Source organism: Sceloporus occidentalis, unplaced genomic scaffold (genome assembly GCF_023333645.1).
Source record: "Sceloporus occidentalis isolate IW3139 unplaced genomic scaffold, rSceOcc1.0.p SCAF_6, whole genome shotgun sequence".
Lineage (NCBI taxonomy): Eukaryota > Metazoa > Chordata > Lepidosauria > Squamata > Phrynosomatidae > Sceloporus > Sceloporus occidentalis.
In genome coordinates, this window is record NW_028316986.1 from 4573679 (window position 1) to 4588496 (window position 14818).

Here is a 14818-nt window from a genome sequence, read left to right on the forward strand (position 1 = left end):
AGTTTAGTAAATGCTTAGGAGAGATTTTGGGAATGTAATACCAATGCAAATATCTCTCATTGTGAAACAAACTGTAACCTTCTGACCAGGCCTTCTCTTATTGTCAATTTATTGTAAAGAGAACATTTGTCTGAAACATTGTAAGATTATCACATTTCACATCTCGGCAGCCAAGAGTACAATTGAAAGCAGCTGGAAAGCAGGGAATGTACTAGTAAGTGACTGATGGGAAAGGGTTTGGGATACTTGGTTATTGGAAAAGGTTTCTTATACTTTTCCACTCTGTAATGAACAAAAGAAACTGAACACCTTTTTTGATGATTTATTGATTATATCAATGTCCAACTTATTTACTATCGGACCTCCTACTCATCAAGCTATTCTTTGGAAAGATACTTTGATCCGAGCTTCATCAAGTACTGAATCTGAGTGATGTCTTTAGGACTTTGTTACTGCTATTACCCCACAAAAGACAGCTATTATGCAAGTTGACATATAGACCTCCAAGATTTAAAAAGTGCAGGAACAAAGTGATGTGACAGAGATGGTGGACAAAACAATGAGCTAGAGATATGAAGAAAACCTGGGGGTGAGTGATAAAAAAAATTGGCTGGGAAGATGGTGCGTTTTGTTAGTAAGCCTTTTTTTTTCAGGAAACACTGGAGGGAAATGGATTGTATAATTCAGGCTGAGCCTCCCTTACCTAGAATTCTGAAATCTGAAATACACCAAAATCTAAAACATTTTTGATGCCTGACTGAGATACTGACACCTTTGCTTTCTAATGGTTCAATGCACACAAACTTTGTTTCGTGCACAAAATAATGTTTAAAATATTGTATAAAATTACCTTCAGGCTATGTGTATAAGGTGAATATGAAACATAAATGAATTTCATGTTTAGACTTGGGCCCAATCTCCAAGATAACTCATTATGTACGTATATGTAAATACAGGCACTCCAAAATCTGGAAAAATCCAAAACCCATGTTAATTGTCAATCAACTTGTTTTCCTTCATGTGTGGACAGATTCCCATGAGCTCATACTTGAGCTGAAGTTACAAAACCTTTGGTGAAATCAATAAAATGGTCCCTAAGGGGATTACAAGCATCTGGTGTGTCTGTGCTTCTCTTAGGCACTTCCTCCCCTTCATCAATGGCAATAATTGTTTGTAAGTAAGTCCCTTCTTTGACTGGTTCAGGATCCACCCGCTATACTGTATTCTAAAGAAACTGAGAGAGTTCTTGTATTTCAGAATTCAACCAACAAAGTGGCTGCCTGGTCCTTCTGCTCATAAGTATTATGTATGTAGTCCTGGGAACAAATCTTGCCAAGAAAACCCGATGATAGGGTTGCCTTTGTGTCATCATAAGTTGGAAACAACCTGAAGGCACACAACAACAACAAATGTAGAAGTCTGCTGTCTTGGTGGTTGGATAACAGGGGGAAATAGCTTGGTTGAGAGAGAGAACATAGATAGCTTTCAGATACCTTTCACTTGCATATAATGAGATACTGTATATACTCATGTATATGTCTAGAAATTTTAGTCAAAAATTGACCCCAAAAACCTAGGTCGACTTATCCATGGGTCAATGTAAATACTATACTTTAACTCTTATTTAAAAGGGAACCATCCCCCAGTGAAAGGCAAGAGTGCAATCTGTCCTGGAAGCACTGACTTCCGTCTACTCTCTCTTCTATCCAGCCTTTAGTATGAGCCAAAAAAGTTATACCTGCCATAATTTTGTAGTTTCTTTGGTATTGTTTTCCTTTGTTTTTTGTTGGTTCTTTGGGCTGTGTGGCCACGTTCTAGAATAGTTTATTCCTGACGTTTCACCAACATCTGAGTCCTAGTCCCGGGAAAAGAGCGGGAAATAAATAAATAAATAAACATGACCACATAAGCCTGAAAATCCCACAAAAAACTATGGATGCCAGACATGAAAGCCTTCGACTTCACATTGTTTTCCTTTACTTCATCATTTAGATCCTTTGTTGAATGTCCCTACGTTTTACCCTCAACTTATCCAAGAGTCATAACAAAATCCATAATTTTGCCCCCAAAACCTGCCCTCGACTTATACCTGAAGTCGACTTATAGTCAAGTATATACGGCAGTCATGAAAAAAAACAGGAGCAATTCCAACTTTCAAAACCAGACTAATGATCGACTTCTGGCACTGTATCAGCTTCCGAAGCCACAGTAAAAGATGGTCTCTGAGAATCAATGCCCTATGCGGAGAGATTTGGGGAGCTGGATATGTTTAACTTGGAGAAGAGACAGTTAAGAGGTGATATGTTAGCCTTGTTTAAATATCTGAAGGGATGTCATATTGAGGATGAAGCAAACTTGTTTTCTGCTCCTTCAGAGACTAAGGAGCAGAGCAACGGATTCAAACCACAATGGGCCCTTACTATATGTGTGGGATCTGTTCCAGACTCACCCACCTCTGAGTATGGGAAAAACTGCCTGTGATGGAATCCTATGGATTCCCTATGGTGGCGCACTCCCTTGCTCTCTCATTCCCTATTCCAAATTTTACCACTGATATAAAATGCTTGGAGCAGAGGTGAAAATCACACAAAACCTTCAGAGGTTTTTTGACTACAAGTTCCAGCAGCCCCAGACAGAACAGCCAATGACAAGTAATGCTAGAAATTACAGTCCAAAAACATCTTGAAGGCCATATGATTACCACTTTTTGCTTCAGAGCAACCCAAAGGGGAGTTTGGAAAAAGGGGGTGGAAGGGAAAACTGGCCTGAATAATAATATTAGTCCTAAATAAAGTAGACCCACTGAAACAATGGGACCTAGATATATGCGGATGTATAAAGTTCCCATTGATTCAATGGGTCAACTTCAGCTGGAATTTACAACAGGGTTTTTGGTAATTCTGAGTTCCATTTAGTTCTGGAACTTTCCTCCAATGGTTCTCAGTTTTGTTCCTCTAAATGTCATGGGCATTAATATCCAGAATCACTAACCCTTCTCCACGCTTCTGTGAATTGACATCCAAAACATCTGGAGAACCACAGTTTAAGAAATGTGCTACATTACTCAAAACAAATTTCCAAACTCTTGAGTCTTAGTGTGTCTTTTACACCAGGTTTTGCTTGGTGAGTCTCAAGATTCTAGTTAAAAACAAAATACATTCCAGAAGCCTGAAGTGTGGCTTTGGATATTGTTTGCCATGACAGTATATCACAAATCAAAGTTGGTGGGATCTTTAAGAGGTAGGCAAATGAACTCCAGGGAACATAGCTTTGTATGAAATTCATGGGGTCATTATAAGTCAACTTGAAGGCGCGCGCGCGCACACACACATACACACACACACACACACACCGGAGCACATTTATTGTTCAGCTAGATTTTAAGACCTAGCATTTCTATTTTGAAAGCTCTCAAATGACAAGACTAGGAAATATCCTGGGAAAAGCTGTAGATGAAATGTGGTGACATGAGGCGAGTTCTAGGGCTACCAGATGCCACTGTATATACTAGTCTAGAAATTGAGTTGAAAATTTGACCAAAAAAACCTGGGTTGAATTATTCATGGGTCAGTGCAACTAATGTACTTTAACTCTTATCAAAAATGCAATCTTCTCCTTCTTAGAGTAGAGTGGCAAAAGACGAGAGCTTTGTCCATTCTGGGAGCACCTAAAAGAAGCACTGGCCCCATCTACTCTCTCCATGACAGTGCTGCTGCTTCTGACCTTTTTGAATGCCTGGGTGGGAAAACCATGACAGTGGAGGCTCTTGGGAGCTTCCCTTCAAAGAAGCTCAAGGTTCTGAGTTCAGTACCAGACAAGGGCTCAGGGTCGACTCAGCCTGGCATCCTTCCATAGTTCGCTAAAATGAATACCCAGTTTGTTGGGGGCAATTAGCTTACACCTTGTAAACTGCTTAGTATATCAGTAAGGGGTATAGAAATGTACTTGCTATTGCTATTCATCAGCTTTTCTGAGCTTAAATCAGACAAAACTGTTCCATTAAATTTAAAGAAGCACAATAAAAACATTGGAAGCATGGGCAAAAAGGATCTGTGAACTCCACTTCCTGGAAGATGAATTGAAGCACCTAGACAGGGTTCTACAGGCAAATGGCTACTCCAGCTCAGACCCAGAAAAACCCAGCAGAGGGAACAAACAACCACCCAAAGGGAAGGTATTTTTACCATACCTCAAAGAAGTCACAGACAGAATAGGGAAACTGGTGGGGAAACACAACCTCCAAATGGTTTAAAAACCGACCAAGAAAATCCAGCAAATGATGCACTCAGCCAAGGACCAGAAAGACCCTCTCACAGCTGCAGGAGTTTATTGCATATGGTGCAGCTGCGGACAAGTCTACATAGGGACCACCAAATGCAGTGTTCAAACATGAATCAAGGAACATGAGAGACACTGCAGACTGGGTCAGCCAGAAAAATCAGCAGTAGCAAAAGATAATATAAACCATCCAGGGCATAAAATGCTGTTTGAAAACATGGAAATTCTGGACCATGCCAACAACTATCAGGTCAGAATACAAAGGAAAGCCATTGAAATCCACAAACACCTGGATAACTTCAACAGGAAAGAAGAAACCCTTAAAGTTAGCAAAGTTTGACTACCAGTCCTGAAAAACACTAAAACCAAGATCCAGCATATGCAAACGAAAAATCACTCAAGGTCAGGGGCTTTCCCAGCAGACAATGGCTCTCAAATTAAACAGACACAAATCCTCTTTGGATATCCTCTCACCTTGAGGCCTTGCCATTCAGCAACAGAACAATACACAGATTAACATGGAAATACTCCTCCCAGCCCAGGGTTACACAGTATATATATACCCCACTCACATCCATGCCAGTATTCTCTGAAGATGCCAGCGAAACATCAGGAACAAACTCTTCTAGAATATGGCCACACAGCCCAGAAAACCCACAAAAAACTATTACAGGCTATAATCATGGCTAACATAGTCATCATTTTCTTTGTTTTGCATTTTCATCTTTTTTGATATGTGTGCATTTTGTTAGCCCCACCTGTGTCTGGTTGCCTCGTCCTCACATTGCACAGCCACCATTTACCATAGTTCCCTCCTCATGAACCCAGCCTTTAGGGTGAGCACAGTTATGCCCACCAGAATTGCTAAGTCTGTTGGCATTGTTTTTCTTTCCTTCATCCTTTGCATTCTTTGTTACAAGCCACTAAGTTTTACCCTCAACTTATCCACAGGTCATATTAAAATCCATCATTTTGGCTCCAAAACCTGACCTCAACTTATACATTAGGTCAACTTAGAGTCAAATATATACAGTACATCTAAAAACAAATCAAGCCTGAACTCTCTCTAGAAGCCAAGATGGCTAAACTCAAGCTATCCTACTTTCAACACATAGTCTTGGAAAAGACAACAATACAAGTTCAAGTGGAAGGCAGTATGAAAAGTGGGAGACCACACTAGGAGTGGATTAATTCAATTAATAAAGCCCTGAATGCCCTGAGTTTGCAAGATCTGGACAAGGCTGTTGGTAAAGTGGCTCTTGGGAGGTCTTTCACTCATACAGTCTCCGTAAGTTGATGACTTGAGAGAATATAACAACAGAGACTTTATAACATGGAACAAAGATCAAGCATGTGTATCTTATGCTAAGTATATATCCTGCGTTTTAGAATCATCAGATAGTTACAAAAGGCTTTCTGTGTCTGCTTTTCAGTTAGGCTTGTCTCCTTATCTTCGTATTTGAATTTTATTTGTTTTTATTGGACATCATGATGTGTATGGATTTTGTAATAAATGTACACTTTTAAAGTGAAGGCAAAAGGCCCTTAGAAAGCCAGAGTAGCCAGAATGCCATTCCAGATACAGAATTTGGCACCTATTTCCATATCATGAAAGAAAGGCAGGAGAACACAAGAAATGTAGTATCTCGGCCTTTTAAAAGGCAGGGTTTCAACATTTCTTTGGTAAGTGTCTTCAAGTTCACTATGACTTATGACAACCCTACCCCACAATCTTTTTGGCAAAATTTATTCAGAAGGCATATGTTGTTGCCTTTCTCCAAGCCTGAGAGAGTCTCTCTTGTCCAAAGTTGCCCAGAGGGCTTCCATGGCTGAGCAAGGATTTGAACCCTGGTCTCCCAGAGTCCTAGTCCGAAAGCTCAAACCACTACACCAGTGCATTACACAAAGTAATGCTCTGCAAGCCTTTTCAGGTCTGTGACCCATTACCTGCTGGTCCACAGAGAGTTTCCAAGAAAGAAAGAGTTGTAGCCAATAGTCAAAAATATTGTCCTGATCACTGGCACATCAGAGGGGAAAATCTGCCAATCCTCTACATTAGAAAGTCTGAGAAGCAATGCACTATCCTACTCTGGCTCTCAGGGTTTGAATGTTCTCTATAATTTTCTCATAGTTGTGAGAACTAGAAGCACTGAAAGACAATTAACTAATCTCAGCCCAATTTTTCATTTTCAAATAAACAAATCCCTATGCTTTGTTTTAACGTTTTAGTAAGGTCTGCTGTTAATGCCATTTGTTTTATTTGCTACTCTAGAAATTCTCATACAGTATAGAAATGTAGGTAAGCAAGCAATCAGACCCTGGCTGGAAAACTTAGCTATGGGATTAATGGCCAACACAGGGAGTGAAAGCAGCAGGTCAGCACCCTGATGGGAACCACAGGCACATCAGTTCATGCCTGTATCCATCTCCAGCAGAAAAGATCCAACCCCACCAACCATCATCCTAGAATAGCACCCCTAGAACAGGGAGCATGTTTATCAGATTTGCAAATAACACCAAATTAGGAGGAATAGCTAATAACCCAGAGGAGAAGATCAAAATTCAAAATAACCTTCACAGATTAGAAAGCTGGGCCAAAGATAACAAAATGAATTTCAAGATGGAGAAATGTAAGGTACTGCACTGCGAAAAAATGAAATGCAGAGGTATAGGATGGAGGACACCTGGCTTAACAAGATAACATGTGAAAGGGATCTAAGAGTCCTAGTAGACCACAAGTTGAACATTAGTCAACAGTGTGATGTGGCAGCTAAAAAGGCCAATGTGATTCTAGGATGCAACAATAGAAGTATAGTTCTAGATCAAGGGAAGTAATAGTGCCACTCTATTCTGCTTTGGTCAGGCCCCACTTGGAATCCTGTGTCCAGTTCTAGGCACCACAAATCAAAAAGGAGGTTGACATGCTGGAATGTATCCAAAGGAGGACCACAAAAACAGTGCAGGGTCTAGAAACCATGAAGTCCTATGAGGAGAGACTTATGGAGCTGGGTATATTTAGCCTGGAGAAGAGAAGGTTAAGAGGTGATATGATAGCCTTGTTTAAATATTTGAAGAGATGTCATATTGAGGATGGAGCAAGCCTATTTTCTGCTGCTCCAGAGACTAGAACATGGAACAATGGATGTAAGCTACAGGAAAAGAGATTCCATTTAAACATCAGGAGGCACTTCCTGACAGTAAGGGCTGTTTGATAGTGGAAGACACTCCCTCAAAGAGTGATGGAGTCTCCTGCTTTGGAGGCCTTTAAACAGAGGCTGGATGGCCATTTCTCAGGGGGGAGGCTCTGGTTGAGAGTTGTTGCATGGAAGGGGGTTGGACCGAATGGTCCTTGTGGTCTCTTCCAACTCTGTGATTCTATTATTGAAGGCAGAGGGAACTACCCGTTTCTGTGACCTGCTAAACATGGTTACTGAACTTTTTAACCAAGCAATGCATATATCCGCTTTTTGCTCCTTCCTCCCAATGCCCTTTCCTTTCATGTAGTGCCTTTCAGATTGTAACGCTGCAAATAGGCAGCCTAATTTCCCAGATTTGCAAGTTACTCTGGGAGCCTATCTGGCTACAAAGAGGGGGGAAATGGAATAATTTTTTAAAAAGAGAATTAGTGTCATGCACAAACCTGGTGCCACTCACTGTCCTGATTAAATATTGTTTTCCTATTAGATAACCATACAGAGCTGGGACCAAATTTCTGCCACAGGAAGCACATCCTTTGTAGTCTTCCTCGTTTCATAGACCTTTCCTGCCTGCTTGCTTTCCTTATTAGTGCTTCTTTCTGGAAACTTTGTCAATTTGTAAGGCCTTGGCAGCCTACAATTCTTTCTCAACAGTATATAAATATCCCCGAAAGACCCATCAAAACACCCATCGTCGCCTGTAAAAATATATCTTCCCATGAACCCACAGCACAGGCTGATATCAGTAGCATACCAGTGACGCTTATCAGCAAAGTGTTATGGACTGTCTGGTGTAGGACAAAGGATCAAAAGTTGTCAGCAAGGCCAGGAGGTGAGAACTGGATGCAACTGAGTCTATTAAAAGGGTGTCCTGTGTATTTTTAACCTTCTTCTAAATAAACGTGAAAAAAGGCATGTGCCACTTTTTTGCTTGAAATCCTTCACACAGTGATTGCGCTAAGGAGGGGGAGAGAAAGACAAGTATGGTCCAAAGCAAAAATTGGGAAAGTTGTATTTTTGGACCACAACTTCCAGAATCCTGTATAAGAGCCACAGTATTACAGGAGTCATATGCCAAAAAAATACATCTTCTAAGCAATTGCTAAGACCAGGGACAGTTTTATGGCTTTTTTCTTTAAATCTTGCCAACCAGGTTTTATTGGGAATTCTGTCAGAACCAACATGGTCTAGTGGTCTGCTGCCACGCTGTAGAATTAATGCAGTTTGACACTGCTTTAACTGTCATAGCTCCATCCTTTGAGATCCTGGGGTTTGCAGTTTGTTGTGACACAAGAGCTCCCTGATAGGGAAGGCTAGATCTTTAACAAAACTACAAATCGCAGAATTCCATAGCATTGAGCCAGAGCAGTGTAAGCAAAAGGCCCCTTCCCCGCAGCCTGGAAAGAGGTGTCCTTGGGGCTTCAAGCCCCAAGGACACCCCGCGGCGGTGGGGAGGAGGAGAAAGGGGCCGCTTGGCCCCTTTCTCCTCTGTGTCGCTGGGTGCAGCCATCTAAAGGCTGCGCCAGTGACGCAAGACCAGGAAGGAGTTCTGTTTCGGAGCTCCTTCCTCCACCGACGAAAGGGCGCACTAAGTGCCATCGCGCGGCGCGACAGCGTTACGTCCGCACCGCCTCATTTGGAGGCGGCACGTTCATGACGCCATCATGGCGGCCCCCATGTAGATGGGGCACCGCCATCTTGTACGTCCTCAGGACGTATTAGGCTTGAGGGCATCAAGAAGTGACGCCCCTTTTTAAACCTAGGACGTCCTGAGGACGTCCCTTATGGCGGTCTGTAACGTGCCTTCATCTCTCAAAGGAAGGGAATGTTATACAAAACATAATAGCAAAGAGACATTTAGAAAACCAGGATATAACACAAAAAATGCTAAAATCTTAGGGCCTGATTTTAACATCCTTTCCCACTAAGTCACTCTTTCATGCTGCCATGCTTCACATTTTCAAGCAACATTCTAGAATAGATAATGCGTCTCAGCCATAACTGAAAATCTACTTCTGGTTAACATTTCTGAATTTATCAGCCAGTTTCTTGCTGATTATTAAGCATTTATGTGAGTCTGGGGTGGTTAGGCTGGGGTTCATATGGCTAACAGCACTCCAAAAAGCTAACACCACTCATATGGCTAACACCACTCCAAAAAGCATTTGGTGCCTATACAGTGGTACCCCGGGATACGAAAGCACCGCCTTACGAAATTCCCGGGATACGAAAAAATCCCAAAGAAAAAAACTGTTCCGGGTTACGTTTTTTTTTTCGGCTTACGAAAAAAATTTTGGTGCTTTTCGGCGCGATTTCACACGAAATCGCGGCTTTCGCTATTAGCGCCTATGGGCTATTCGGCTAGCGAAAGTTTCCGGGTTACGAAAGCGGCGGCGGAACGAATTAATTTCGTAACCCGGGGTACCACTGTAATGTGAAATTATTCAAAACCAGGAAGGATCATGGAAGCACCCAGGAAATATAATTTTCCCTGTTAGGCAAGATGTACTGTCTTTAGCTACCAAAATGTGTCTCAGGGGGTGGGGACTTTTAGATATGTGTTTGCAGGGGACCTCCTTCCCCTGCAAACACGCCAGCCACAGATGCTGGCGAAACATCAGGAAGAAACTCTTCTAGAACATGGCCACATAGCCTGAAAAACCCACAAAAAACTACTGCAAAGACTTTTTAAAAATTGGTCACTTCTAGTTTCAAAAGAAAAATTCTGTATTTTCAGTCTCCAGTGGGTCTGGGGAGTAATTTTGCCTCCATCCCACTGAATTCTTCTCCAGTCCCCAGGATTAGGTTTTGAAACTCCATACAGACTCAGATCTGCTGAACACACTCAAACACATGCAAATTCAACAGCCAGGAAAAAACACTACAGAAAGATATATCTTTTACCTCTAACTCAAGCTCCAAATTGTTTGCAGGGGCATGAGGAAGGAAGGAAAAATTTGCTACAGCTGCTCAGTCTTACCTGCTGCTGACTTTGTTCCTCAAGGTTGAGCTTGACCTCTAGAGACTGCCGGGCTTCAAGGAAGGCTTTGCGGTGCTTGCGATCTGCCATGTAGTACGACATGATGCCCACGCAGATGGTACACAGGTAGATGGCAACGTTGGACAAGATCTTGAATGGAAAGGGACAACAGATGAGTCTCCAGAATTATTATTTTTTTAACCCCTCCCAGACTCAGAGCTTGAAAGTAGTAAGTTACAAGTAACTGATCTGTAACTAGTTTATTTTGGGGGGAAAGCAAGGATATGAGAACATTATATTTTAAAAGCAGTGGACTGTATATACCCATGTATAAGTCTACAAATTTTAGTCAAAAAATCAACCCCAAAAACCTGGGTCAACTTATCCACAGACCAAAGTACTGTACTTTAATTCTTATCAAAACGGAATCATCCCCTGGTGAAAGGCAAGAGTATAATACGTCCTGGAAGCACTGAGCTCCTCTCAACTCTCTCATCCATCCAGCTTTTAGGGCAAACACAAACAGTTATGTCCAATGGGATTTTATAAGCGTTTTTGTATCATTTTCCTTTGCTTCATCCTTTAGAACCTTTGTAATATGACCCTCGGCTTTACTTCAGTTTATTTTACCTGAAACTTCTATTTGACCTCAAACCTTTTCCCCCTGCACCACCCCCTTTACATCAACATGTGGATGTATGCCCCACATGATGCAGTATATGAATACAAATATTTTGGTTTTTATTGTGCGTATTTTCATGCACACATTCATGTATATTCACACTTTAACATTTTATAAGGAAAAAACATCATTCAAATTAGAACAGTTTTATTTAAGTAAATTCAGTATATAAGTCAACACAAGTCCAAATTTTACACATAAAAAGTTTGGGAAGATCTCCTCAGAGGAGTATTGCCATTGCTTTGGCCAAGATCACCCAGGAAGTTTTCACGGTCAAGCATGTTTTTCTCGGCTGTATTTATTTAGAGGAAGCTTGTAACCGCTGAGAGGGGGATTTACCCAAGAGCATCCAGTGACTTTCAGTGGCTGAACAGGGATCTGAATCCTGGTTTCCCAGATTCTTAGGCTGCTGCCACACTGAAGAATTAATGCAGTTTGACACCGTTTTAACTGTCATGGCTCCATCCTATGGAATTCTGGGATTTGTTGTTTGTTGTGATACCAGGGCTCTCTGACAAAGAAGGCTAAATGGTAATTCTCAGGATTCCACACCATTGAGCCATGGCAGTTAAAGCAATGTCAAGCTGCATAAATTCTGCCGTGTAGATGCAGCCTCAGTCCATCACTCACACCCATTACAACACATTGGAAGTAAGTCAGCCCTCCTTATTCATGGATTTTTTTATTCATGGATTCAAGCATCCACAGGTTTTTTTAATGTATAAATTCCAAATAGCAAACCTTGATCTTGCCATTTTGCTATGTCACTGTATTTCATGAGACTTAAGCATCCATAGATTTTGGTATCCACAGGGGGTCCTAGAACCAACCCCCAGCAGATATTAAGGGCCTGTTGTATACATAACTCTCCTATTTCTTATTTTCATAGATAATCAACCAGTCAGGGAGGAAAAACTGGGTGGGGTGGAGTGGATTTGGGGACAACGGGTGGAGAACTAAGCTTAAAATGGGCTGGCAGCTAGCTGTTGAAGGCTGTGTTTTTCCAAAGGCACATACTTTTTATTTTCTATTTTAAAAAAAAGTACTTATTTTCTGTGTTTTAATTTAATCCCATCTTCTCCGGCGTTGCTAAGAGACAATAAACAGAATGGCATGTTTATCTTTTCAGATAGCACTGCATCTGAATCATAGCTGAACTGGGAAAATGATCTCCTCCCAACACTATATATCTCTCAAAAGCTAGAGCAGACACACACACACACAAAACCACTCCCTCCATGAACAAAAAACACAGCCAAAGAAACAGAAGCCAAAGAAGCCCGCAGGAGAATGCATTCATATCCATTTTCTTCTGCGCCAAAACCACTGTACCATTCTGAACACACACCCAAACATGTCTGATATCCAAAGCTCAATAGAGTCAGGCCTGGTCCAAACAGTGGGCCTTCCATAGCCACAGATTCTGCTAGCCACAGCTTGCAAATATTCCCAAGAAAAGAGAAAGGAAAAAAAGCAAACCTTGATTTTGCAATTTTGTACAAATAACAGCATTTTACTATGATGTTGTGTACAGTCAACTCTCAATATTCACAGATATTTTATCCATGGAATCAAGCATCCATGGTTTGAAAATAATTTAAAAATATATAAATCCCCAAATGCAAAGGCCAATTCTGTCATTTTATATAAGGATCACCATTTTACTATGCCACTGTGTTTAATGGGACTTGAGCATCCATGGATTTGGGTATCCACAGGGGTCCTGCTGGAACCAAACCCCAGTGGATACCAAGGACCCACTTTAATTATTATTATTATTATTCAATGTAAGACAAGATCCCATGCTTCTTTGGCCCTTAAAATTGCTGAAGACACCTCAAACCTAGTTGTAATGTGGGTGTGTTCAGGGTGGTTTTGTGGACATCCTTGTTCCAGCATCACGAAGGAATAGGTGATCATGCAATGGGAGCTCCAAGTTGCAGCAGAAATCAAGAAACCCTTAGGATTTGAGAAACTAGGGATCATGCAGGTGCCTCAAGAGATAGCTAACCATCCACCGTAAACCTCAACAGGTGACTGACAATACTCATCCCAGACAGCTGAACTGGTCCCCGTTCAAAATTTCCCCTTATCACTGAAGCATGCCACACTATCTAGGGTGAACTGGAAGGAATTTAATCTCTTCATATGATCCCACAACCAAAGACAGAAGCTGGGAGAAGATAACCAGGCAGAGGTGAATTATTATATATATTATATATCACTGTTGGTGTTGTTGTGTGTCTTCAAGACGTTTCTGACTTCTGGGTCTGAGAGTGTGTGACTCACCCAAGGTCACCCAACATACAAAAGTTAAAAAGCAACTAAACCAACAGAACATCTAAAACCAGTTAAAACAAATTAACCGAACAAGAGCAGCAAATATAATCCACCACACATGATGCAAGGCCTATTTCCCCGGGGAAAAATCCCAAAAGCCACCCAGAATAAAAATAACTGACACCAAGAACCCCAAACAGACATGATAACCACAGCTTAGGGAAAGTACGTTTTGTTGGGGGGTTTGGCTCCCAACTCCCAGAATCCCACAGCCGGGGGGATTCCCAGAGCTTTAGTATCAAAAAACAAAATTAAACAAAACCACCAAAACTCTGTTTATGACAAAAGCTCGACTGCAATTAAGCATCCAGGTTGGGAGAGGAGGCTTGCTTCCTTGGACAGCAAAAGGGCTCCCCAACCAAAGAATCCTAGAATCGTAGTTGGAAGAGACCCCAAGGGACATCCAATCCAACCCCATCCTGTGGTTCAGGGTACGCAATCAAATCCCTCCCAACAGATGACCATCCAGCTGCTCTTTAAATACATCCAAAGAAGGAGACTCCACCACCCTCCAAGGGAATGTCTTCCATGTTAAAAGCTACACTGCATTTTGTGTTACCTTACAGATGCCCTAATTTTATTGTGGAGCAACACACCCCTTGCTTTGGCTTCCACTAGAAATGGGAAGGACCGAAGGGAATGAAAAAATTAGGGCCGCTTTTTTCCCCCAAAGCCGTTTTTTTTTCTCCCTGGAAAAAAAGTTTGCAAATTGAGGAGAAATTGGAGAAAACTGGATTAGGAATATCTTCTTTTAGAATGATGAATAATTTTTAAAAACACAGTTCTCATAGGGGTGATTCACACACCATTTTTTAAGCTATGTAGCATGTAGACTTTTATGTGAGACTAGGTATCATATCATTGCAATTCCTGGACTTGGTTTCCTGATATTATTTCTTTTTGTAGAAATGAGTGCTTTATCTCTGCTTGGCACTACGGAGGACTAGAGGAGACAAAATAATTTTGTATTTCACTAATACTGATAATTTCTTCTGCTTTGATGGTTTTTCACTCACAGAACCAAAGAGGTTCCTCATCATTCAGGAGCTTTTAGCTCCATTTGTAACAAAAATAATAAAGAAATTTAATTTGTAATTGAACAAACTTTCTTTGAAATTTGATCATTTTATACCAGAAAATTATAAATATTCTATATACCAATCTGAAAATGTGCAAATATCACTTTCTTTATCCCCCCCCCCCCAAAAAAAAAATCTGCTTTCTTCTGTAAAACAAGAAAGATGATTAATTTGCTTTTGGATCTGTTGGCTGCTGCTGCTCCCCAGCATGTGGAATTCAGAGGTACAGTGCTATTGAAAGGGAGGTTCAGTTTCATGATGA

The 14818-nt window shown here is 41.2% G+C and overlaps 1 protein-coding gene across 3 annotated transcripts in view; it reads right to left on the bottom strand.

The window, feature by feature from the left end:
- The window catches only part of LOC149310345 (adenylate cyclase type 3-like), a 135969-nt gene that overhangs the window by 88048 nt on the left and 33103 nt on the right, over positions 1–14818 (bottom strand). For all 3 annotated transcript variants that reach the window (XM_089528763.1, XM_089528761.1, XM_089528762.1), the window contains exon 3: positions 10456–10605. In XM_089528763.1, the coding sequence (XP_089384889.1) occupies positions 10456–10605 (150 nt within the window). The remainder of the gene's footprint in view (positions 1–10455; positions 10606–14818) is intronic.